This window comes from Carlito syrichta, unplaced genomic scaffold, assembly GCF_000164805.1.
Source record: "Carlito syrichta isolate Samal-C Ts95f unplaced genomic scaffold, Tarsius_syrichta-2.0.1 Scaffold305865, whole genome shotgun sequence".
Lineage (NCBI taxonomy): Eukaryota > Metazoa > Chordata > Mammalia > Primates > Tarsiidae > Carlito > Carlito syrichta.
This window is the reverse complement of record NW_007249961.1, coordinates 79,587-106,943: the sequence shown is the minus strand read 5'-3', so window position 1 is coordinate 106,943 and position 27,357 is coordinate 79,587. Positions and strand designations below refer to the sequence as shown.

The 27,357-nt window shown below is 46.5% G+C and overlaps 1 protein-coding gene across 1 annotated transcript in view; it reads left to right on the top strand.

Annotated features, from left to right (window-relative positions):
• SERGEF (secretion regulating guanine nucleotide exchange factor) overlaps positions 1–27,357 on the top strand; it is a 92,789-nt gene that overhangs the window by 33,255 nt on the left and 32,177 nt on the right. The window contains exon 11 of the mRNA XM_021714883.1: positions 26,621–26,787. Coding sequence (XP_021570558.1) covers positions 26,621–26,787 — 167 coding nt within the window. The remainder of the gene's footprint in view (positions 1–26,620; positions 26,788–27,357) is intronic.

The window sequence follows — 27,357 nt, the reverse complement described above, 5'->3', positions numbered from 1 at the left end:
CTCCCTTCCTTCCTTCCTTCCTTCCTTCCTCCCTTCCATCCATCCAACCATCTTACTAATGGTGGGTCTGTTTATGTACCATACCTTTCATGAGATATAAATCTTGCCCTTAAGGAGTCCACTTTCTACCAGGGGAGACAGATCTGTCATCAAATTTCAGTATATTCCAGTATGAGATGCTCAACAATAGAGCTAAACAAAGTACAAAAGCAGCATAGAAACGTAGCAGTAGCCTGAGTAATTGGGTGTTAACAGGCAGGCATTTCATGGTTAGTCTTCAAAGAATTGCAGAGCAGTGAAAGACCCTTCCTACCAAGTGGCAGTGAATTGGGTTAAGCCTGTCAGGAAACCTTTAACCAGGTGGGTAGTTGACTAATGAAAGGCATAAAGATGTTGCTTCTTTGAAGCATTGTAACTGGTGCTGGTCCCTGTGTCTGGGCCAGCAACCTGGCCCTCGGGGTGGGAGTTTGGAGCCCACATCCCTGACACTGTCTGAGCTGCTCCACCTCCAGTCAAGCGTGTGATTTGGTAGCATTTCAACTATTTAATTAACTTGTTAATTCAACTCACTTGTTTAGGTGCATTGTCACTTTCCTCTTTCTCCCAAGTCCAGAATGGGCAAAGCTGGGATGTTTGGGTGTCCTGGTTGTTGTACTGGATTTTGGGTAAATGGGAGCCCTCTGTTATTTCATTCACAATTTTTATTCCTTCTAGCAGCAGTGGAAGCCCTTGCCCTGGCCTGGTGTCGTTGAGAAGAAACACCCAGGGCGTCTGTTTAATCAGACTCAGCTGCTCACATTAATGGGAGCAAGATTTCCTCACAGGGTCAGAAGCAGCTCATTTGTGGAGCAAGGAAGCCCAATGGTGGCTTGTTGCTGGGATGTACTTGCAGGCCACATCGGCACAGTGGCTGCTCTTGGTCTCATTCTGGGAGGCTTTTGTTGTGTGATATTGATTAAAAAAGAGTTTACGCACAAACGCTGCTGGCATCTAGTGGGTAGATGCCAGGGATGTGCTAAACATCTTTCAGTGCATCCCCCACAGCAAAGAATTACCCAACCCCAAATGTTCAGTGTCAAGATGGAGAGAAATGCTGTCCAGGACTGACATCCCCAGGGGTAGGTGCTTACCAGGGAAGTTCACGTGGTATCAGAATCGCTGCACAGACCGTCTGCCTGGGAATCTGGGGTGTGTTCTTTGCCCTCCCTCTCAGGAGTCTGGAGCCTGCCTGCAGTGTTTGCTATGGAAAAATACTTTTCTCTGTTAGTCAGAGGCACTTGGAAAGAGTCCAGGAGAACCTGTTCTAATCTGGGAGAGTTGGCAAGGTTACCTGTGTCTCAGGCTGGTGGCACTGCATTCTAGAAACCTTTCCCAAGCTGCTTAATGTCCCCGATCATTGTTCTCAGGAACTTCATGGACCTCCTGGGTGACTTTATCCAGGCTCAGTGACCTGAGGCTGTCTCCTCTGAGATTCATGGTTTCCTGTCTAGGGGTGCTTCTCATGAGAGTTAGATGGCAGACAGAGCTGGGGGCCTTCCTAGTTCAGTGACCTTGGTTAAGTCACCTGTCTAGGCCTCAGTTTCCACAACTGTCAAGTAGGATATTAAAACCTCCCTTCATTCGACATAGGGTTGCCGTGAGGTTCAAATGATTGACTCTCTGACAGGTCTCAACTATGGTATATAAATAGCGATGGTTGCCTGAGGTTGGGATATGTGAGAGAATCAAGGAATTGGTAGTTGGTTTTAGAAAGACTTCTGTTTCCTCAGGAAGGGTGTCCACCCTAAGATATACTAGCTTCTGCCCTGAGGACTTGTAAGCTGGCCAGGGATGTAACACTCAGTATCAAACTCTGACAAAGTTTCCGGAACTCTCGATCGCATGCAGTGGCAAGCGGCTCTTCCACATTTTCAACAGTTGGGAAGAGCTTTGTACCCTTGTAGGTAATTTTACCTGTTAAAATTCATGGTATCAGCTCAGTTTGTACTTGTATACAACTGTATTATTTGTTTAACATCCAGACAATGTATTACATCAGAGCAGTGTCTGTTTGGTTCATGGCTGTATCTCCAGCATCAGGCACAGGCCTGGGACCTAACAAATGATCAATAACTAATTGTCAGATGAATAATAAATGGCAAGGTAGAGAGAAGGCTTTGAGAAGTCAGATCAAGGTTTGACCCTCAACTCTGTCAGCCTACTACTTGTATGGCTGTGGGCACTTCCATCTCTTTCCAGTTCCATTGTCCCTGCCGTAGTTCAGGCCCCGATCACCTCTTACCGAATACTGCAGTGGCCTCTGACTGGTGTCCTGGTCTTCCCACATTCACTCCCTCTCCTTTCCAGTCTGTTCCTCATACTGCTGTTGGAAGATGTTTTCAAACCCGTTATGCTACATTCAAATGACTTCCCATTGCCTTTACAACGAACGTAGACTTCTTTGTGGTCCTGCAGGCCTGTGTGATCTGCCTCTGCCCACCTTCCCGCCCCATTCCTCCCCATGCTGGCTCTTGATCTCTGTCTGAGCTGCACTCTGGCCTTTGCTGGGTTCCTTGGCATCTACATTCCTCACCACAGTGCCTTTGCACCTATTGTTCCCTCCATATGGCACATTCATTCCTACACCTGTTCTTCATTTTGACTTAGTTAAATCCTTTTTTCTCCTCCTTCTCAACTTAGTCATCCCCTCCTCAGGGAGATCTCTTGACATTGCTGACTAGTCACCTTTCTTTTGAATCTGTTCTCCTAGCACCATAAACCTCTCCTTTGTACTATTATCATTATTATTTTGGGGGGTAGGTGTCTTCAACTAACTCCCCCTACTAGGCTGTAAGCTCCAAGCTTATATGTGGCTGTTTTCTTTTCCTTTTTTGAGTCGGGTCTCACTGGCCCAGGCTGGAGGGCAGTGACATGATCACGGCTCATGGCATTCTCAACCTCCTGGGCTCAGGCAATCCTCCCGCCCCAGCCTCCTGAGTAACTGGGACTATAGGTGCATGTAACCACACTAGCTAATTTTAAATTTTTTGTAGAGACAAGGCGTTACTAGCTGCCCAGGTTGGTCTGGAACACCTAGACTCGGGTAATCCTCCCTCCTCAGCCTCCCAGAGTGCTGGTATTAAAGGTGTGAGCCACTGCGCCCAGCCTCATGTGTTTTTTCAATACACATCCGGATGTTCCATATCTTTCCTTTCTGGTAGAGGTTTCTGCGGGGCTGTATACAGATGTCTCTGGATAGGTAACAGGTTGATTCAAGACTGTCCTGAAGAGTGCAGAAACATCAATGCTGACAGATGCTAAGTGCTGGTTGCTAGAGATGTATTTGAATTTCAAGGAGAATGATTTATGCAAGATCCAAACCTTAATGTGGGGTTGGTCAGAATGTCTAGAATCCGGTTGCTTTTGGGATGCTGGAAGCTTTCCCTGAACCACCAGGATCCCAAAGTAGCCTTGTGGTCTCACACGGGATATGGATCGAAAAAGTGAGAGCAGACACAGAGAGTCTTTGACATTCTTTGCTTGCTTCAGAGTCACCTAAGAAATCCCTTGAGTTGTGGAAGTTTGAGGGAGTCTGTGATGGAAGAAGCAACTTTCTCACCCTGTATGTGAGTGAACCGAAGCCAAGAGGAGAGAGAGTGACTTGAGAGCAGCGTTGGAGCCGGAAATCCAGTCCTGCTTTCCAGTCAGGTTTTTTCTCCTTCCATCACTGTCCTCTGGATTCTTGGTTATATCCTTCTGATCAACATTTAAAAAAAAAATTCTTTTGTTTTGAGGGGAATTGCATGGTCCATGTGGAAGGGACTAGCCCTTAGCCACCTCGCCTTTCTTCAGGTGTCGCCGATCAAGAAGATCAAGAAATATTTTATTGTATTTGATGTCTAAGCATTAGTGAAATCCAAGCTCAGCCACTGATTCACACTAAACTGAGTTTATAAATATACCCGGTGCTGATTTTTCTGTTTGGGGGCCAAGATCCTTTTCAGAATAGGGTGACAGTGTACATTACTCAGTCTTCTTTGGGACCATGTATCATGAAACTTCACCCGAGCTCAGGGATATTCTGACCTCATGGGCTCTATTTAAAGCAGGCGCTTTGGAATCTGTGATGCTCGTGCTTTAGAACTTGGAAAACCCAAGGGGTGAAAGTCAAGCTGAGCCCAGAGGACTATTTTGAAATGGATAATTTTGCTTATTGTTAAAGTCATTAGTTTTTATTCTAGATCTTTGGAATATCAGTAATGGATGAGAACTTAGAGACCACCTGGTCAGACTTTCTCAGTTTAGAGATGGGGAAACTGAGGATTAAAGAGGGAGTTAGTGAAGGAGCTAACGCCGGAATTCAGGTGTCATGACTCTCAATCAAGTGCTCTTTCTTCCTTTTACATTCTCTCCAGAGAGGATGAGGAAGCGTGGATGACTTAACTAGTCAAACCCAGGGACCTGAACCAGGAACAGTGTCCCTTCTGTACAAGAAGTTCTGCTTTAAGAAAACACTGATTCTTGTCTGAAGAATAGGTTATATGGACCTCAGAAGCGAGGGCCAAGAGGCCATTCTGGGATTCACACGGGCAGTTGCATTTCCATTTATAACACAACAGCAATCACAACTCTCATGGGCCACCTTTATCACTAGAAAGTATTTCCCATCCATTTTCTCGGATGCAGTTGGCAAGATGAATGTTTTTATCTTTACTTCACAGATGAGTCCCTGATTGGTTATAACTGCATCGTCCTGGGTCACGCAGATGGGCAGAGCCAAAACGTGAACCCAGTCTTTTGTCTCCAAGCCTGCCATTCTAATTCCAAATTGTATGTATCTCAGAATGCTGTAACTCATCCACTACCCTTTCACTCTTCAAAGATGCATCTTTCTTCAACTTTTGCCAGTGATACTGATACTGCATTTTCCCCAGCAATGAGGAAGGAAATTCTGCGTTATCCTTGGTCTTTGTAGAACACTTACCTATATGTATAGAGTGCTGTGCTGTAGAGTAAAGGGGAATATAAAAATCCAGAACTGCCTTCAGGAAGCTTGTGGTTGGATGAACAAATTAAATATTTAGTGGAAGAATAAAAATGTGGCAGAGGGCCACAGGAATGGCTCACACACTGTGGGCTCTAGGTTTTCAGCGGAGGGAGAGGTCAGCGTGGGTGAGGGTGGTCAGGGAAGGGTGTGAAATTGTGGTTGGGCTTTGGGAAGGTCACATTTTAATAGGTAGAGAGTTTGAGTTGGTTCTCTTGCTTTCTTTTTGTCCTCGGGCAAGACACTAAACTCTCTGGCCCCTTTTCTCCCATCTGGCCAATAGGTTGTGGACATAATGATCTTTAAGGGCCATTGCTGCTGGGCTTGGTGGCTCAGCCTGTAATCCCAGCACTTTGGGAGGCCGAGGTAAGTGGATTGCCTGAGCCCGCGGGTTCGAGACCCGCCTGGGCAACTTGACGAGACCTCATCTCTACAACAAATCAAAAATTAGCTGGGTGTGGTAACGTGTGCCTGTAGTTCCAGCTACTTGGAAGGCTGAGGCGGAAGGATCGCCGGAGTCCAGCAGGTCGAGGCTGCTGTGGCCGGGAGCGACCATTGCACTCCAGTCCGGGTGACAGAGTGAGACTCTAACTCAAAAAAAAAAAGAAAAGAAAAAAAGGGCCATTCCGTTCTGAAATTCTATCTAATAAAAAAATAAAACTCATCCAAGGAAATAGTTATGGATGTGTTCAAAGATTAAGTGTAATGCCATTCACTGCAGCCTAATTTATGTCAAAAACAAATGCATGGTAACGATGAAATTGAAGGGAGAGTGGTTAAATTAATTATGGCAGAGTCATCTTTTGGAATATTGCATAGCCATTAAATAGAATGTTTTAGCAGGATGTTTAATGAAAGGAATATGCTCATGGTATAGTAAGTGAAAAGAATAGATTACAGTAAGCTATTACACTGTAACTCCTGATTTGTCGAGGGGGGTGGGGAAGAGTATTTGTGTAGAAAAGACTAGAAGAAAATATGCCAGAATATTATCTCTGATCAGTGGGTTGAGTGCATTTTCCTTTCCTTTTTTAATGCTGAATATATAACTTGCAATCTGATTACATCCTCTATAAATGCTGTGTTACAGCTAATGAATAAAATTCCCCTCTGTGTTGAAGACAGGCCTCTTGGCCATCCTTCCTTATGTGTATGTCCTTGACCAGTCACTTCCACCGGCCTCAGTTGGGAGGTTGCATGGAAAAGAGGCAAGACACTGGAGCAGGAGGCAGGAAAGCCAGAATCTATTTTTGGCTCAGTCATGAGTCAGCTTTGTGACTTGGGGCAAGTCCCTCTTGAACATCCGGAGCCTCGATTTCCTCATCTAAAGAGGGGGGTTGGAGGTCACAGAAGGTCCTTTGAGCTCCAAAATATATTCGTTCTAAAGATGAGGAATTTCTCCACGGTTGTGGAACTGGCTAAGGGGCCTCACTTCTTCCTTGAATCTGGCCCCCTTGTTTTTGCTCCGGCTTCTCTGCACTTGGATAGGCTGATATGTTATGCAGAGTTCAAGGGTGAAATCCAGTAGAAAGAATTTTCGTAATTGGTGCTGAGGTGGTAGGGTGTAGTGGCAGCATTGAACCACTGGAGGGAACCATTGTTTGATTACTTCCCCCTTTTTCATTGTGACAGATGCTCTGTCTGCAGGCAAAGAGTAGCCTTGGTTTGCCCCAGGGTTCCAAATTCTAGCATTTTAGAATTAAAAGAGCTTTGGCTATCATCCAAACCTCATTATGTTGCAAATATGAGTTGATGGAGGTAGAGGTCTGCAAAAGCAAGGGACCTAGCTCAACTCACACTATGTTTTTCAGGGTGGAGGACTCAGAGCTGTGGGTGAGCAGCTGAGTCTTCAGAGAGCAGACAGGTCCCATGTTGTGCAGGAACCCAGGGGATCTACCTGCGGACACCTTTTCTGGGTCCCTGCTGTCAGGCGTTAAGAAACCTGGAGGCAGAGAAGAAAAGATGTCCCCCTGCCCTGAGCTCATGTCTGGCAGGGGTACAGGAAGCCCCTAGTGTCTTTCCCAGTGTTTGATGGTCTGCCTGGTCTAGGATCCAGGCTGTGCTAGTGACTCGGAGGCTGGTTGGCGTATGGAAGGTGCTGCAGATATTCTTGTGAATGATGGCCTCCAAGGTTAGGGAGATACACTTGGGCACCCCAAGTTTATATTTCCAGTTAATTTCTGCAAGCCTGTTCATGTACCATGCCTCACCGTTTCTTGGAGGTTTATAAGGAATCCTGACATTTTCCCACACCTCCTGACTGACGGCTTTGTTCCCAGGCCCTGGGCTGACTGCTTTTGGCTTGCAGGTGCCTACCAGTCTACCAGCCCTAAGCACTGTGGTCAGTGGAATTATGCGCTGGTCTGGGAGCCAGGAGGCTGCATGACCTCGTGCAGTTTACTTTGTGTCTTTGGGAAGGGAAGTCACGATCCAGTTGTGTCATCTCTGCCACAGAGATGAAGTTCTGGTGTTATTTTTGGTTTTTGTGTTTGGCAGTGGATACCCATTGACTTGTGGTCTGGAGAGGCGTGATGCGTGTCCACCTGAAGCAGAAGCAAGATTCTGCTTTGAAGGGGTGCATTCGAGAAGTCTTCCTTGGGGCTTGACCAAAGTCAAATGCAGCTGAGTCCACAGGACCACCAGATGGCAGCACTAGGCAGGCAGACAGCCTTGGGGATGCAGCCGGTCAGGCCATTATCCAGAATTAGCAAGGTCGGAACTGAAAGGACCCTTAGAGGTCAGCAGGCCCTCCCCGTTTTTGTATGGATGGGAGAACTCAGGCCCAGAAAGGGAAGGGGTGCTGCTTCTGTTCTCACTAGGAGTTCTCACCTGATGGTTCTTGCTCTTAAAAGGAACTAAGATGGGTCCAGCCTCTAGCTGGATGCCCCACAGGAGAGCCAGGAGACAAGGGCCAGTGAGCCAGCCGTGGAAGGGATTGGGACAGCAGTTAACTCTCTGCCTTCTGCCTGATTTCTTTGAGGTCTGATACTAGTGATTTCTACCCTCTCACCCGTAGCAAGGGCAGTGCTCGTCAGTTCTTTGAGCCAAGAATGGAGTGAGGGCCCATCTCTCAAGCTCTGCACCCAGCAGATAGGCAGGCCCGGGGCCTTGCCCGGGGCCTTGCCAGAGGCATGCTGCAGACATGAGTTAGCACAATTGGTTGGACAAAAACAAAAATTTGTTTTTCAAATTCCCAGGGGGCTCAGGGTGGGGCAGGAAGCCAATGTTTGCCAAGCACTTACTTTGTACTAAGTGAGCTGCCAGGTGCTGCCACCAACGCACTCCTTGAAACCCCTTAAGGTAGGTTCATTTCCCTTCGTTCTAGGCAGGATTGAGGCTGAGAGATGCTGAATGGCTTGTCTAAAGAAGCACAGCTGGTTAAGATGCAAACCAAGGCCAGGCGCAGTGGCTCAAGCCTGTAATCCCAGCACTTTGAGTGGCCGAGGCAAGAAGATTGCCTGAGCCTGGAGGTTCGAGACCAGCCTGGGCAACCTGGTGAGCCTTTGTCTCTGCAATAAATCAAAAAATTAGCTGGGAGTGGTGGCTCGCGCCTGTGGTTCCAGCTACTTGGAAGGCTAAGGTGAAAGGATCGCCTGGGCCCGGCAGGTCAAGGCTGCCAGTGGCGTGCCACAGCACTCTAGCCTGTGTGACAAAGTGAGACTCCGCCACAAAAAAGAAAAAGACAAAGAAAAAGAAGCAAATCAGAAGCTCAAACCCTGCTCTGTTTGATGTCAAAGCTCATACTTGTCTTATTTGGTCATGCTACCTCCTCTCAAAGTAACCTCCCTGGAAAGTGGAGCAAGAACTGTCTCGTCAGTCCGGGCTACTGTAACAACGTATCTTGGACCTTAGACTAGGTGGCTTGTAAGCAACAGAAACAGAAATGTGTTTCTCACTGTTCCGGAGGCTGGCAAGCCTAATCAGAGTCCTGGCAGACTCTGTGTGTGGTGATGGCCTGCTTCCTGGTTCACAGACAGCCGTCCTCTCTCTGTCCTCATGGGGGTAAGGGGTATCTCTGGGGTTTACTTTATAAGGGCCCTAATCCCCTTTGTGAGGGCCCCACCCTCACACCTAATAATCTCCCAGAGGCTGTGCCTCCATTCCATCGGGGCTTAGGATTTCAACATGTGAATTTGGTGGGGACACGAATGCTCAGTCTGTTGCAGGCAGCCTCCGGGGCCTCAGGGCAGGGAGGAGCATGTATTTGGTCTCCCTTCCTAGGAGAGAGCTGTGGGGGAGTGGTGGTGGGCTACCGGAGGGAGAAGGCCTTTGGAACGGGAGGGGGCAGGGCTTGAGGGAGCAGGCCAGGCAGTGGTGGCCGGTGCTGCAAAGCCCTCTGAGAGATGGTGCGACGCCTTTCTCCTCTGTGCCTGTGTCTTCGCAGTCTCTCAAGTGAGGAATGCTGCTGTCTCTGGTTCCCACATAGCTCCGGCCTCTCTTGCACTGGTTCCCGTCCAAATGTCAGCTCTCACGCTCCACACTCTGTCCGGCATCTCTTTTCACTGCCCGTGAGCATGGGATCATTACTTCTTTATTTGTTCATCATCACTCTCTCCCAACTGAATGTGAACCCACAAACTTAGGGATGTGACCCAGTTTAGTCACTCCCGGATCTCTCCTAACACAGGGGAGAGCAGTGTGTGCTGGTGTTAATGGCATGGCGGGAGCTTTTGGACGTGGAGGCTATACCATTTCTAATGACTGCTCAGGAGACCCCTTCCCACCTTCTCGGAGAAACCCAGGGCAGAGAGCCTCAGACAGCAATGCCTGGTGCTCTAGGATGTTGAGACCAGCCTGATCCCTGCCTGCCTGCAAGGCCTTGCCTTGGGTCCTTGGCTTCCTCATCTGTCCCCAGTGGGTGGGGGCGCCAGGCATGCGGCAGGCTCCCCAGATGGTTCTGGGAAGGGCTTGGAGGGCCCTGGCACAGGGCTTGGTTTCCATTCAAGGAATCCTCCCCTTTCCTGGTGGAGATTGGTTTGTTCTAGGAGCGCTTTAAAAGTGAGCATTAAGTTACTGGTCTGTACTTTCACCATCATTTTTAGGTCATTGACAGATGGCACTGTGCTTGTCCTTTCTTAGGGGACCTTGCCTGTCTCACGGGAGCTCTCAGTAATCATGGCGACAGCCAGTGCCTTAAAGTGTTCTCTCGTTGTGTGCCAAGTGGACCATTTTGAGGAATCTTGGAAGAATTGGCTTTTCCCCATCTGAGAGTGACTTTTCACCTGAGGAGGAAGCTCAGTGAGGCCAGAAGAGCCCTGAAGAGTTAGGCTAGGTTCTAATTCGGTCACTTGTTGGCTATGTGATCTCAGGCGAGTTATTTAACCTCCCTGGGCCTGAATTTCCTCTTCTGTAAAACGAAAGCCATATTCCCTAATTTTTCTGCCTCACAGGGGTGTATTATATCATTCACTCATTCACAGTTCCTTCCTTTATTCCTTCACTCATTTATGCAACAAATATTTATAGCATAGGCCGAGGTGAGGCGAGGGCATTCCAGGCAGGAGGGACACCATGAACAGATCTGTAGACGTGGGACGTGCATGTGGTGTAGTTTGCTTGACATGGGCCAGATGAATTGAGAAGAGACTGGAGACTTGAGTGCAGTGGGAGTGGGTCCTTGTTCAGGCTCTGCTCTGAGCCGTGGAAAGAGCCGCAGGAGGTTTCTGGGTGGGGGAATGTGAGAAATGAGAACAATGAAAGCAGAGACCCTTATTGGTGGCTCTTGCTGAGGTCTTACTCTGGCCCTCTGCTCAGGTCCCATCTCTGGGGCTGAGATCAATCCCTCTGGATTTTCTGGGAACCCTTCTTCCGGGGCCTGGCTGACTGTGGCAGTCCGGGAGATGGGTGGGGACTGGAGTCGCTTGGTTCCTTGGTCTTCTGGGAAGCTGTCATGAGCCACAAGGAAGGTCACTTAGGAAGCCACATGCCTCGTCCATCTTGAAGTGTTTCCATAGGGCCTGAAAAGAAGCAGCTGCAGGGCTGCTCCTTCCTCTTCCCTGAGGAGGTGGAAGTGCGTGAGGAAGGGTTTGCTCACATTCATAGGGACACACGTGGTCAGGCATGTGACGGGGGCTTTACAAACATATGTTTAATCCATACACAAGTTCTGCCAAGCAAGGCCCACTTCTGCTTAACACCAGAGGGGAGTGAGGATGGGAGACTTGGTGGTCCCTCCACCTGGGTGAGATGTGGGTCAACATTGGGGCTGTGAGGATCTCATAAGGTCATGGAGGCGGAAATGCTTTGTCAGCTAGAAGGTGCAGTGTATACAGGTGGCGCATTAGCAGTGCCCCTCCCCAGGCAAGTTCTTATTTGGAGTTTTGCTTGGGCCTCTGTTGCCGGGGCTGACAGAGGAGTCTGACCTTTCTTTTTTCCTCTGTGTACTTTTTCCTCAGCAAGCCCAGGTCAGTGGCTCTACTTACCACTTCTCTCCATTTAGCCCATAAATATGAAGGTGGTGTTCTTTTTTTAAAAATTGACCAGGCTCACACCTGTAATCGCAGCACTTTGGGAGGCCAAGGCAGGAAGATCACTTGTGGCCAGGAGTTCGAGACCAACCTGGGCAACAGAGCAAGATCCCATCTCTACAAAAAATAACGAAAGCTAGCCAAGTGTGGTTGTACATGTCTGTAGTTCCAGCTATAGGCTGAGGTGAGAGGATCGCTTGAGCCCAGGAGGTCGAGGCTGTAGTGAGCTGATCATGCCACTGCACTCCAGCCTGGCCAACTGAGCAAGGGCCCTGCCTGTAAAAACACAAACAAAAAACACAATTAAAAAATTTTGATCCAGGAGTGGTGGCTCACGCCTGTAATCCCAACGCTTTGGGAGGCAGAGGCAAGAGGATTGCCTGAGCCCAGAGGTTTGAGGCCAGCCTGGGCAACTTGGTGAGATCGTGTCTCTATAATACATCAAAAAATTAGCAAGGCATGGTGGTATGTGCCTGTAGTTCCAACTACTTGGAAGGCTGAGATGGAAGAATTGCCTGAGCCTAGCAGGTTGAGGCTGTGATGGCCATGAGCATGCCTCTGCACTCCAGCCTGGGTGACAAAAAAAAAAAAAAAGGAAAAAAGTAAAAGAAAATAATTTCTACAGTATAACATTAATGTATCAAGATAAGTTTACTTTTGTCATGTTATTTTGATGAAAACAATAAGTTGTAGAATTTTAATACTAGAAGGGAACATTCCATGCTTATTTGAAATGTGAAGAAGCAGAAGCTCAGGGAGAGAAGGTGGCTTGTCCCCACGGTCCCACAGCAGAGCCAGAAGGCAGTGAGTGCCTTGTCCAGGGCCCCTCCACTGCCCCACATCACCTGTTCTGTGAGAGACTTAACAATGCTTTGTCTCCTTTGTGGAGGAAGAATCCCAATGAATAGATTCCTTCTCCCAGCCCCTTTATGTAACAGGGCTGTTTCCGGGTCTTGGCAGATGGTCCATAGTAACAGTGCTCTGCTGATTTGGTTGGAGCCAGCCTCTGAGATGAGAAATCCTGGGGTGCAGATGCCTCCCGGGCCCTGGCCGTGGAAGAGTCAGCTTCTCCAAAGAAAGCACTGAAGATCTGGGTCCCTGTCAGGTGGCAGTCTTAACCTGTGTCAGGTTTTTACAAACGGGTTCTCTAGTGACTTGGAGGTTCTTGGCAGGTAGAGGGTGTTTATTCTGGGGCCTGAGGCACAGAAGGGAGCAGGGAGAGCGCAGGCGGGAGACTGGCAGATGTGGGAGGGAAAGGCAGGCCGTCTCCCCATGAATCTGCCCTGGTGACCCTTCCCTTTCCATGCCATGAGGCCTGGACCTCCAGATGAGCCCTTTGAGTACATCTGCAGCACTTGTCACACCGCCACCAGCCTTACGGGTGAATCCTGAGCCACTCCCAACCCCTTGCTTTGAAATTGTTGGGACGAATTCTCCTCTCATCTCCCCATTTCCTGGTATGTTCTTGAACATCGTGCGTTTTCCTCAGTAGCCTCCTTTGGTGATGCCCATTATGGCCGCTGCTTCATGCAAGTGTCAAGTCCCCAAGCCACTGACAGTGGGGTGGGCGTTATCTCCTTGATTCTTTTGGACTGTCCTGCTGCTGTCTCACCCTGGCAGTGTCCTCAAATGTGAGAGTGGGACAGAGCTCCCCTATCAGTGAGTACAGCTCTGCTAGGACCCTACTGGGTCTTTAATGCCACCCTTTCTTGAAGGACTTTGGACAGTTTCCCAGGGTTGAGTTAGAGTATATTGAGAAGCACCATCCAAAGTCCTGTCCCAAGTGTTCCCATTGGTTGACCACAAACTGGTTTTCCAGGGAAGGCTCCCTCCCTCCTTGTTTCTGTCTCTGGGTGAATTATTTGTCCACCCAAAGATTGGGGGCAACCTTGACTCCCCTGTATTTGAGGATCGTAACTTGGGCTTCCCATTTACTGAAAGCCATTTTCTCTTTGGAAGCCAAAGACACGATATTCCTGGGAGGGGGATTGTGGGATCTCTTGGGGTTTCAGAGGTGGAACCTTGGCTTCTGAATGTTACTGCTTTGATGCACGGTGGAGGGTGGCCTCTGCAGAACTCACCGGCCCGATGTCTGGTCCGTCCTTGGTCTGGCTCCTGTGGGGCCTTGGTGTGGTCTGCAGGGGGAGCTGTGTTCCCACGGTCAGGTGCTGTTTTGTACCAAGGAACCAAAGCAGCTCCTCTGCAGGTTCAGGCGTGCTTGGGAACTGCGGCTTTCCCTCGGCTGTGCTGACTCTCCCGAGTCGCATTCCCAGCTCCAGCCTTCAGCTCGGGTACTGTGAGTCATCATCATCCATGGAAAATGCGGCCTCACCGACAGCTGGGTGCAGTGCTTGGCCTTTTTTCTTTCTTGCTTTTTTTTTTTTTTTTAAACTTGACAGAGATAGAAACTGCTGATGATTTTTGCAATGGACAAAAACTGAAACTGAAGGTGACGGTCAGGGCTAGAGATGATAGTTCCAGGAAGAGAGAGGAGGATCTGGAGGAGATGGAGGTAGGGATGTGTGTGTTTCCATCACCCAGCCCTTGGACCTCCCAACAAGCCCTCCCTGGGATGGAGGCCGTGAGGAATCGTGTGGACCTTACCTGCCTGCTCTTCCCTGCCAAGGAGCCTGGGAGGCCTTTGGTAATTAGGCAAGGCAGGTAGCATTTTAAGCTGGGAGAAGTTGACTAGTAGAGGCACACCTTGGGGATATTGCAGGTTCAGTTCCAAGCCACAACAATAAAGTCAATATTACAGTAAAGCGAGTCGCATGAAACTTTTGGTTTCCCAGTGCATGTAACACGTATAAAAGTTACGTTTACACTATACTGTAGTCTACTAAGTGTACAACAGTATCATATCTAAAAGACATTGTACCTACCTTAATTTAAAAATACTTTATTGCTGAAAAATGGCAGCAATCATCTGAGCCTTCAGCAAGTTAAATTTTTTTTGCTGGTGGATAGTTTTGCTCTGATACTGATGGCGGCTGACTGATCAGGGTGGTGGTTGCTGAAGACTGAGTGGCTGTGGCAACTTCTTAAAATAAGACAACAATGAAGTTTGCCAAATTGATTAACTCTCCCTTTCACAAGAGATTTCTCAGTTGCGTGCAATGCTGTTTGATAGCATTTTGACCACGGTAGAACTTCTTTCAAAAATGGAGTCAGTCCTCTCAAATCCCACCCCCCACTGCTTTATCGACTAAGTTTACATAATATTTGAAATTCTTTATTGTCTTTTGCACAATGTTCACAGCATCTTCACCAGGAGTAGATTCCATTTCAAGAAACCACTTTCTTTGCTCATCCATAAGAAGCAACTTCTCACTCGCACAAGTTTGATCATGAGATTGCAGCAATTTGGTCATGTTTTGGCCCCACTTCTAATTCTGGTTCTCTTGCTATTTCCATCACTTCTGTAGTTACTTCCTCCACTGAAGACTTGAACCCCTCGAAGTTATCTATGAGGGTTGGGTTCAACATCTTCCAAACTCCTGTTAATGTTATTTTGACCTCTTCCCATGAATCTTGAATGTTCTTAATGGCATCTAGAATGATGAATCTTTTCCAGGTTTTTGATTACTTTACCCACATCCATCAGAAAAATCACTATCTATGGCAACTACAGCCTTATGAAATGTGTCTCTGAGACAGTAGGACTTGTAAGTCTAAATGACTCTTTGATTCATGGGCTGCAGAATGGGTATGTTAGTAGGCGTGAAAGCAACATTTATCTCTTTGTCCATCTCTATCAGAGCTCTTGGGTGACCAGGTACATTGTCAGTGAGCAGTAATATTTTGAAAGAAATCTTTATTTCTGAGCAGTAGGCCTCAATAGTGGGCATAAAAAATTCAGTAGACCGTGCTGTAAACAGATGTGCTGTCCTCCAGGTTTTGTTGTTCCATTTATAGAGCATAGGCAGAGTAGATTTAGTATAATTCTTAAGGACCTGGGGATATTTGGAATGGTAAATGAGCATTTACTTCAACTTAGAATCACCAGCTGTGTTAGCCTCTCACAGGAGGGCCAACCTGTGCTTTGACACTTTGAAACCATACATTGACTTCTCCTCTCTAGCTATGAAAGTCCTGATGGCATCTTCTTCTCATATAAAGTTGATTAATCACTGGAAATCTGTGGTTTAATGTAACCACTTGGTAGATCTTTTGGATAACTTGCTGTAGCCTCTCCATCAGCACTTGCTGCTTCACTTTGTACTTTTATGTTATGGAGACAGTTTATTTTCTTAAACCTCATGAACTAACCTTTGCTAGCTTCCAACTTCTCTTTGCAGCTTTACCACCTCTCTCAGCCTTCCTAGAATTGAAGAGAGTTAGGGCCTTGTTCTGGATTAAGCTTTGGCTCTAGGTAATGTTGTGACTGGTTTTATTTTCTAGCCAGACCATTATAACTTTATCCTGACAGCAATAAGGCTATTATTCTTTTTTATCATTTGTGTGTCCAATAGAGCGACACCTTTAATTTCCTTCAAAGACTTCTCTTTTGCATTCACTACTTGACCAACTGGTGCAAGAGGCCCAGTTTTTGGCCTCTCTCGGCTTTCCATATTCCTTGCTCACTAAGCTTAATCATTTCTAGCTTTTGATTTCAACTGAGAGATGTGCAATTTTTCCTTTCACTTGAACACTTAGAGGTCTTTGTAGGGTTATTAATTGGCGTAATTTTGATATTGCTGTGTCTTAGGGGATAGGGAGGTCGAATGAGAGGGAGAGAGATGGGGCAATGGCTGGGTGATGGAGCAATCTGAACACACATAACATTTATTAAGTTTACTGGCTTATATGGGCACAGTTTGTGGGTCCCTAAAGTAATGATAATAGCATCAAAGAGCACTGATCACAGATCACCATAACAAGTGTAATAATTTGAAAAAGTTTGAAATCTTACATGAATTATCAAAATGTGACCGAGAGGCCTGAAGTGAGCACATGATATTGGAAAAATGGCACCAAGAGACTTGATTCAGGGTTGCCATGAACCTTCCATCTGTAGAAACCACAGTGTCTGTGAAGCATAACACAGTGAGATATGCCTGTACTTTTCTAAGAAGCTGTGGACAGGACTAGAACTCAGGGTGGTCTGGGTTCCTGTCCAGTCACTATTTGACCTTGGGTAAATAAGTTACTTCCTGTTTGGGCCTCACTTTTCCCAGCGAGAAGCAATGATTGGGTGCTCTGAGGGTCCTTCTTGCTCTGATGGTTTGTGAGACTGAACTGAATGTCAGGAGCTTTGAATCTTGGTCCTATAACCCGCTTGAGAATTCAAAACCTGTAACTGTTTCTTCAGATGCTCAGTGCTCTGCCCACTGCACACAGAGAGTCCCACATGCTGAGTCCTGCCCTCCGAGGACTTCCAGTCTTGTTTTTTGAGTAGACTGGGAAGCAGGAAGGCGGGTTCCCAGTTCTGGATCTGCCAGAACATACTGTCCTTGGGCAGATCACTCTCCACCTCCAGCCTTATTTTCATTTGGTCTAAAATCAAGGGATTAGAGTTGCTTGGCGTCACTCCCTCCCGACCCCCCGACTTAAGCCTCCCACTAGCTTTTCTGCAGGATGTGATTCTTTGCTGCAGGAACCCTGGGGTATAGTTTCTTGCTGGGAGGGAAAGATGCAAGATTTTTTTAATTACACAGCTACGATTAGGCAGCAATCTACATTTTAAAATGTTATTAATAAGAGTCTAAAAGTATGTGAAGAAGCTTTGGAGTTTGCATGTGAAATGAACTGGGAAACATCTGCAGAGGCACCAGCCTCAATCAGGGATTTTTCTCAGGGTGCCAAGTGACTTTGAGGTGTAAGTAGCAGCCTTGACGTGCTACTGTACCCTGGAGGAGCAGAAAGCCCAAGCACTCAACTAGCACACATCAGAGCTGGGTTTGTGGCCCAGCCTCTCATGCTGGTTCTTTGCAAACTGTTTTTTTTTTTTTTTTTGAGTCAGAGTCTCACTCTGTCACCCAGGCTGGAGTGCCATGGCACACTCATGGCCACCCCAGCGACTACCTGCTGGGCTCTGGTGATCCTTCTGCCTCAGCCTTCCAAGTAGTTGGAACTATAGGTGCGTGCTATCATGCCTGACTAATTTAAAAAAATTTTTTTTACTGTAGATACGAGGTCTAGCCAAGTTGCCTGGGCTGGTCTTGAACCCACAAGCTCAGGCCATTCACTTGCCTTGGCCTTCCAAAGTGCTGGGATTATAGGCTGAGCCACTGCCAACTGGTTTTAGAGAGTGATGATCATAATGTTACACTTACATTTTGAGCTTACAAGGGACTTTTGTGTTTATTGTGTGCCTTTTCATCCTAGACCTGAGAGGTAGTTAGAGCAAGTTTCATTGCCCAACCTGAGGTGGCTGAGGCTTTTAAGTTGAAGGTTCTTCCTTGAGGACAGGTGGTATGCTGGAGGGAAGTCCAGAAAGGAAGTCAGGAGCTGGGCACCGGTCCTGGTCCTCCACCTCCCTTCTCTTTGGGGAGTAGGATTAGATGGTCTCTGTTGTCTTTGGTGGCATATAAAAGTCCACGGTAAGAGCAATACCCATTCCTTTTTTTTTTCTTTCAACAAACACTGAGCACCTGCTCTGGGTCAGGCCCTGTGCTAGGTGTTGTGGGAGGCACAGAGAGAATAAGAAAGATCACTGTTCTTCACCCTTCAGGGACAGTCTGAGACTTGCCGTCAAAGAATCAGAGATCAGAGGGATAGAATGGAATTGTTGAAACAGAGGTACAAGCACCACGCCAGTGTCCTCCAAAGGAAGAGCTGGCTTGTTCTGACTAGAGGATGACGGAACTTTAAGGAGGCAGTGGCATTTGAGCTAGGCCTTGAAGGGTGAGTAGGATTCCATAGGTGGGACAAGCAGGCTGACCAGCTCTGTGGACTGGGGGCAGAGCATGACCTTGAGGCCTGGGAGGGAGGAATATGTCCTTGACAAAGGCACACTCCTGTGGCATGGTGAGAATATAGGTGCTTTGAGGGAGGCAAGGAAGTTACTAAACAGCACCGGGACTTCCTCACATGCTCTTGGCCCAGTTTGGGAGATGAAACCAGCCCAATTCTTTCCTGCTTTTCTCTGGGAAGCACCAGCCCTGCAGATTACAGATACTCCTGCAGCCAGTCTGGTACTCCCCAGGGTGTCTGTCTTGACTTCTGTCACCGGTCCCCTGATTGTGTAGCTAATATAGTCGATGGTGACAATGGAGCAGCTGTGTGGAGTGCCTGTATGTTTTGGGACTCTGACCTTTACCATATAGGCCAAGGATGAAGCTCACGCAGTCACTCGTCAGCTGGGCCCTCTTTGTTTCTCCAGCCCACGTGTGTGTTCCTGTGACTCTGAACCACCTCAGGAAGTCCTTGGGAATATTCACTTTTGAAGAGGCGGTGTGACCAAGGGAAAAGTGGAGCTGAGGTCAGGTGGGTCTGTGTGTCCTCTGCAGGACAACGGCCAAGGGCACTGACTCGCTCTGCCACCAAGAGTGGCTGGCTCTGAGCTTAAGACATAACCTCTTTCTTGCGTTAATATTGTCAGCTATAATTTGAGGATTATGGTGCCTACTCGTAGGGTATTTCTGTGGATTAAATGGGATAATCCATTAAAGAGTTTAGCATGAAATAAGTGCCCTCAAAATACTAGCAATTATTATTATTATTGCAGCTTTGCCACTGACTAGCTGTGTGATCTTAGGCAAGTCATTAAACCTCTGTGGTCTGTTTCTGAATCTGCAAAATGGGATTCACACCAGTGATCCAGGACCAATTGAATGATATAATTTAAAAGATAGCACCTAAGGCTGAGTTTTACTCAGACTCAATAAATAAATTCTCAGTCTTCAACTTCAGTGCACTCTCTTTGCAGATTTCTCCTCTTTTTAGTTGAGTAGCCTGTGTTTGGAAATTTTATTCCTGTATTCACTTCTAAAGAATTTCAAACCTTTTGTTATGCAATATTGTTTATGATACGACTTTGGAAGCTTGGGAAGTTTTACTAAAAAATAAGATACACATGCCGGGTTTGGTGGCTCAGCTGTAATCCCGTGCTTTGGGAGGCTGAGGTGAGTGGATTGCCTGAGCCTGCAGGTTCGAGACCCGCCTAGGCAACTTGGTGAGACCTCATCTCTACAATAAATCAAAAAATCAGCCGGGCATGGTAGCACATGCCTGTACTTCTAGCTACTCGGAAGGCTGAGGCGGAAGGATCGCCGGAGCCCAGCAGGTTGAGGCTGCGGTGGCCGGGAGCGGCCACTGTACTCCAGTCTGGGCGACAGAGTGAGACTCGAACTCAAAAAAAAAAAAGATATACAGTCATGTTTCAATTTCTATTTAGATTATTCACTATATGAATGGCCTTTTATATAAAAGTGAATGTTTTCTTTTAGGTCACTGGTCAAACTGAATATTCCAAAGGTGCCAAAATTAAGTTGTATATCATTCATCTTGACATTTGAGATTTATAGGCATCATCATTAGAGTTTAGATCCGGAGGATGTGTGAGAGGTTATCCATTCCAGTTTTCTTATTTTTTGGATGGGAAAACTGGCCCCTCATGGAGAACAGACCCTTCAAGGCCCTGTAGCCTACGAGAGGAGACAGGATTAGAATCCAGGTCTTGTTTTAAACTTCCCCTCCTCTCTTCCCTGACTCAGCTCACTACATTTCCTTCCCCTTTGCTCCGTTTCACTCTTTTTTTATAGCTTTAATTAACTGGTTTTATGTGGTACATCAGAAGCCCCTGATGTGGCAGCCTCTATGCTTGAATTTTTTTAAAAAAAACAACCCAAAATTCCATGACAGCCATCAGTGCTCTTTCTTTTCTTTGAGTAGCATTAGAGGCATTGACCCTAAGACATTGATAGGTGGGGATTGGCTGAGAAGATTTGAAAATTGGTAGAAATTGTGTGTGGAACCATGGAAGCCCTTGATGAGGCTGAGTTGTTCGATTTGAGAGAATGATAGTGGTGGTGGTTAATATTTACTAGTATGTGCTGTGTGCAACAGCTATCTACAAGTTAGAGGCTGTTATTCCCGTTCTGCAGATGAGACTGAGAGAGGTTGAGTAATTGCTCGAGATTATGGAGCCAGAAAGTGATGACATTCAGTAGTAGTGAGGTGAAGGTAGGTAGGTTGGTAGGGAGAGAGATGGTTAGATTCATCTGTTCATTCAGACAGCAGATATTTATTGAGTACCTACTTTGTGCTGGACATTATTCTAGGATATGGGGATGCGTGAAAATAGCTGGGCCCTGCTGTCATAGAGCTGGCTCTCTGGAGAGGGAGACAGACGTTCAGCAAGCAGTCCTAATGAGTGTATATTTTTAAGCAGAGATAAGTGGTCCCAAGATGAGGAACATGGCTCTCTGAGACTGTTGCACAGAGGAATCTGATCTGGGTGGAGAAGTCAGCAGAGTTGAAGAGTGCGTAGGAATTGACTAGGTGAATGGGGTCAGGGCAGTGGAGATGGCTGGGATGGAAGGATGTGCTAGAGAGGACTGTGGAAGAGGCGATGGGGCCTGTTCTCCGGAAGCCGCCTGGTGCTTCTGGTGCCCTGCTGAGTTCTCTCCTTCCCTCTTGCCTGCTCCTTGTACAGAAAGTCTCTGGGTAACCCTTGGGCAGTTAGTGCTGGGGTTAATCAGTCCTTGGTGTAGTTATCAGATGCCTTTTAATTAATTAATTAATTATTTATTTTCGAGTTGGAGTCTCACTCTGTCGCCCAGACTGGAGTGCAGTGGCCGCTCCCGGCCACCGCAGCCTTGACCTGCTGGGCTCCGGCGATCCTTCCGCCTCAGCCTTCCAAGTAGCTGGAACTACAGGCGTGCTACCGCACTTGGCTAATTTTTTTGATTTATTGTAGAGATGAGGTCTCACCAAGTTGCCCAGGTGGGTCTCAAACCCGCAGGCTCAGGCAATCCACTCACCACAGCCTCCCAAAGGCGTGGGATTACAGGCTGAGCCACCGAGCACGGCTTCAGATGCCTTTTTATAAAGTCTCTGTCCACGTGACAGAACAAAGGATGAGTTACAGATTTCAGGTTCTTGCCTTCTAAGGACTTACAATGAATAACCCAAGAGTAACTAACTTATGTTTGTGTTTGTGTATAAGTGAATTATGACAAACCCATGGGTAGAGGGCAGCCTCCTTCTCCCCGTGTGTTTCAGAAGGCCTTGTAGCATCCTGGAATATCAGAGTTGGGAGGGACTGAGAAGGTCATGTGACATGTTCTCTGTCCTGTGGGTTTTCTTTCTGTAATATCCGCCTGTCTTTACTGACTCCTTTTTGCTATCCTCAGTGACATTCTGTTCCCCGTGTGGACAGATTCTGCTAAGAAAATATGTCAAATCTATCTGCCTGTCGACCCCTTTCCCTGGAACAGGGTAGAAAATTCTTCCTTGAAGAGCTCAGTGATGCTGGAGCTACTTCTCATTGTGTCCGTGGCTGTGGCTGCAGCAGCTGTAGCCCTTGGTGGATGGTAAAGGAAGTTGGCCTCTTGGAATATTCATCATCCACCCACCCTGCCTCAGTATCCCCCTCCTGGAGCTCTGCATCTGCTACCCTCTCCCTTTTTCTCTTTACCTGTTTGACTACTTGATAATATGCTTGCAAAAAGCCCCAGGAGAGTCAAACATTTTGGCCATGAAATAACATTTCATAGTTCCCATTGGTGGGACCCCTGCACTAACATCTATACCCCATCATCTGTTTCTATTAATGACGCTACCACCTTACTGCTCACCTTGAAATTCTGAAGTCTCAGAGTGGTGTTTATTTCTTCCCTTTCCCTTTTTCTCACATCTCATGGGGTGCCAAGCCCTGAAAATTTTCTCTTTTTTTCCCCTTTGACTCCAATCCTAGTTTGAGCCCTCATACATCTTAGGTTCATGGTGGTGGCTTCCATTTTTGATTCCCTTTTCATTTATTGCCTCAGTGACTTTGGGTCAGTGCCCAAAGTTACCTGTCAGCAAAATGGGGATGGTAAGAGTGCCTGTCTCACAGGGCTGTTGGAGGGATAAACAGGATATTGTAGAGAGAATACTTAGATCAGGTCTTGCCACATAGGCGGTGCTATCAAAATGTTAGCTATGGATACTGTTATGTCTGGTCTTCTGCAGTCCTTTGCCAGAGGTACCATCCCCAGACATTCCTTTTATCAGGCCATACCCCTGCTTAAAAATCTGCAGTCCTCCCCCATGAGGCAACTAGTTAGCAGTCGTCCCTGAAGTGAGTGTGCTAGATGAATGACCAGGCTGTGGAAGATAATCTTATAACTTCTTTTATATATTTATGTCTTTCTTTCTCATTTTCTATTTTTGAATGTGTTTTTTTTTTTTTTGAGTTGGAGTCTCACTCTGTCGCCCAGACTGGAGTGCAGTGGCCACTCCCGGCCACCGCAGCCTCGACCTGCTGGGCTCCGGCGATCCTTCCGCCTCAGCCTTCCAAGTAGCTGGAACTACAGGCGCCCGCTACCACGCCCGGCTGATTTTTTGATTTATTGTAGAGATGAGGTCTCGCTGCCCAGGCAGGTCTCGAACCCGCGGGCTCAGGCAATCCACTCACCTCAGCCTCCCAAAGGCGCGGGATTACAGGCTGAGCCACCGAGCCCGGCTCTGAATGTATTTTTATATTGTGTATTTTTGAGTGAGGTTTACATATTTATAGTTTACGAATGTGTAAATGACAAGTACTTACTTCAGTAAATAAATGAATACACATATGTGGTGGTATGTTAATAATTATTTTACTGACACAAAACTGTAAGCAACCAAGTTTGGAGAGGGTGAGATCCCAACCCCAGACCTGGCCTAGCATCTCCCATGCTGGCCCCAGCCTGGCCAAACTGACTACCCTCCTAGGCTCCCTCCCGTGTGACCCTCATTCACTCTATTCACTCTCCTGCCTGTCAGTTTCCATGTCATTGCTCACACCTGCTTCCTGCTGCTACAGTATCCTCCCTCATTCTTCCATTTTCTTATCCAAAAGTTCCCCCTAAATGCTACTTGTTTCTTCCAGCCTGTCATGGCAAGTCTAGTTCCGAGCCCCTGGAGTGTTTTTTTTCTCTATAATTCTCACCTGGCCCCTGTTATTGTCTGTGTTGTGTTGAGAACTTTTGCACTGTGAACTCTTGGCTCTATAGTTATTCTGTGCTAACTCTTATGTGGACGTACCTTTAAATTATATTTCACTGGTTGACTTTATTTTGATCTGTTTTGTCATTTCTCTCATTTATCATTTACCTGGAGACATATACCTATGCCTTTTGGATGACATTAATATATCTATTTTTTATCACAGTAATGTATAGTCCTTTAAGGAAAAGATTCATTTGTTAAATTTGTGACCTGAATCTCTTTGGATTTGACAGCATGCATCAACTTCAGGCAGACATCTATCTATAGTGTATTGATGAACATTTTTGGTATGTGGATTCATTATTTTCTTTTACTCCAGGTGACATAAAATTGTAATCTTTGTGTTTAATGCCTGTATTTCAGCACTTACAGTCCTGAGTTCTGCATGACCTCCTGGGAAGAAGGTCATTCCAATGAGGACAGCTGGGTGGTACCCAGAGCACATCCCTTTAATCTGGGTTCCCCCCTCCTCAAATACTGTAAGAATGACTGTTTCATCAGCCACGTTGCTTCATTTTGGGATAGCAGCTGTGCAGTCGTTAGAAATGCCATTGGATTTGGAGTCAGAGGACACAGGTTTAAATCTTGATTCCGGCACTTGCTGGTTGTTGGAATTAGACCAAGTAATTTAACCTCATCTGTAAAATAAGCTTAATAATCTATACATCAAAGCATTATTATGAGGATTAATTGCGATGATGTCTGCGAATGTGCCGAGAACCTGGGAGATGGTCATTAAATGTCTTTTGAAAACAAAAGGAAAAATAAAAGGGTCTTTTCTGTCTTTTGTGGGCCTCCAGATGTAGAGTTTATTTTGAGACGGAACAGACAGACCAGTTCAGAGAGTGTGCCAAACTAAGGCTTCAGATTGAAGGCTGAACATCAAGTCAGCCTGGCTTCTAGACTTGCCTTTACTATTTGTCTATGGTCTCCCCAGGGAGTATGAGGATTAATTAGTTAATCATTGTAAAGTGCTTTGAAGGCGAAAAGTGCTATGTAAGTGGAATGGTGGATTTGCTATTGGAGATGTCGTAACAGTAGCACCATATTCTGGCAGTCTTGCCTGTCTTGGACATCAGTAATCAATAACAGAAGGTTTTGGGATGCTGTACTTGATGTAAAAGAAAGATTTGTTGTGTGATTTGTGGTAACACAATTCTTACTGCAGTCTTGCTGATAGCAACTTCCTAGTTCTTCCCGGCAGAGGAATGCTAGGGTCATTGAAAGAACAACAGTCTCATCCACTGGCTTCTTGGGAATCTCCCACTCAGGCAGTCTGGCCATAAATCTGGCCAGCTCAGTTGGAGTTACGGTTTGCCACTTTTGGATACTCCATGGATCCTGGGCACGTGGACTTTTTTCTGTCTAATCCTGCAGAAATGAAGGAAGAGTATTGAGTGACTATAGTGACCGGTGTGAATAACCAATGCTGAGTGGTACCATGGGCTCCTAGAAAGAGGTGTGACTTAGCTGTGTGGCCCTGGAGTATCACTTCTCTGGATCTTACTTTTCTCACCCGTTAGATGGCAACATAGTCATTGATGAGTATGGTCATAATAAAGGGGGCTCACAGGAGGGTGAGGTCACCCTTTCTGGGGAGAGATGGGGTATCAAGAAAGGTTTCGTGGAACTTATGGTACATGGGCTGGTCTCCAAGATTTGAACCATGTTTACCAGGTAAGGAAAGGGCATCCATAGCAAAGGGATAGCGCCTGCAGAGCCATGAAATGGTACATTTGAATGGGCCCACTCCAAGTTCTCATTATACACCAGGTACCCTGTGGACTGTGCAGACTTTGTTCTCTCTTTGAGGAAGCCCAGAAGTCAGATTCCTGTGAATTGCTTGGTATCTACTTTTGTGTCTGTTAGCAGGTTGATCCAGAGAACTGTAGTCCCACAGAGCCTTGTCTCCTTGCAATGTTCTGACATTTCCCCTGTGAATCTATGGTTGTTTTTTAGCTGACACTACAAACCATATGTTGAATGTGGGACCAGATGAAGCTTTGATACCAAACACAAAGTATGTAGTAGATTTGTCTAGAATTTAATATGCATTACTTGATGTTTTGTCTCTTAAGCAAAGTTTTTCTTTGTTAAAATAAATATGTATAAAGAATTCATACAGCGCACATGGTTATGCATATTTATTGAAGAGAATCTGTTAATAATCTATGCCTCATCGGATTTTGCATTTCTGTTGAAATAACAAATGTGGCACTTGGTACAACTGACTGAGTTTGGTGAATTTTATCTGGGAGAAGAAAGGCCATTTCTCCTTTTCCAAACTTTATTTTCTTCTATCATCTCCAGTACTGGCCAGCTTCCCATGTGGTACATCTGGGGGACCAAACGCTTTTCTGGCTCCAAGTGGTTGTGTCTTTTTTTCCCTTCTCTCTCTCCCTTCTCTCTAGCACACACAGGCACTGCCTTGAGACTATTAGAATTGCTCCTTTGGGTAAGAGCATAGATTCTGAAAGGTCCGCCTATGTTACATGGAGGGGAAAACACATGAAACTGGCCATTAATTGAGCTGAGAGTCAGGCTTTAAGAGACTGTGTGTGGGGAGCTGCAAAGTGGCTTGATGGGGCCCTGTTGGGTGGCGGGAGGGGGAGAACCTGAGAACAGGCATCTGGCAAAGCACAGGGAGGGTGGGGGGAGATTGGGTAGGGCATAAAGCATGGCTGGTGTTTTATCTGTCATCAAATCCTTATTTGTATCTGTATGAAATGCAAGATTCTCTGTTTGAATCCAGTTCTGTCCCTCCCAGCTTGTTTAATCTTGGGCAACTCACTTGACCTCTCTGAACTTCAGTTTCCATGTCTGTAAAAATGTGAATTATTGTGCCTTCTTTATAGGAAGGTAGGAAGGCTGCTCCTGGTATGTAGTAGTTGGTGTTAAAATAAATAAAATAAATGTGCATACTTGTAATTCATTGCCTTCCTGTGAGAGTACAGATGTGGAATGTAGTCCTAATTCAAACAATGTTTGTTTTTAGAAACTGGCAAGGTGTTTACCTGGGGCCGAGCAGACTATGGCCAACTGGGGAGGAAGTTGGAGGCTCTCAAAGGCTGGAAACTAGAAAAGCAAGACTCACCCCTCCCCTGCTCAAGACCGCAGAACAGCACGCCTTCATCTCTGCATTGCTTAACGGGAGCAACTGAGGTAGGAAGTGACTTCTCGCAGATGCAATGTGCCCCTTTTTCTTGCCATTCAGTGAAGCATTGACTGAGGGCCTACTGTGTCCCAGGTACATGACAGGTTCCATGTAGGAATCTGAAGGCGTCCTTGCCCTCAAGGAGCTTATGGTTTGATATGGTAGAAAAGTCATTACCCAGATAACTGTACCAGAAGGCAGATTGTGTCACTCCTTTGGAGAGATTCTGAGTACTCTGGATCTACTGTGAGTGAGAAGTGATTCAGGGTACAGAGATTGGCACAGACTTTGTGAATGGGATGGCTTTGAGCCTTTAGATAGATGTAACAACTTGAATAGCGTCTTGGGGGTCGGAAACTGTTTTGGGGACCACTAGTGGTTCAGTTTGGCAGGAGCATGGGGTCTGCAGGGAAAATTATGAGACAACATCAGAAAGATTGGTTGAAACCTGATCAAGGGGGCCTTTAATACCGAGCTAAATATTTTACACTTCTATTTATATTTACCAGTATAGAAAACATTGTGGTTCAGTTGCTTATTTAAGTCCCTTTGACTTTCCAAAATGACTTGAATTTCTA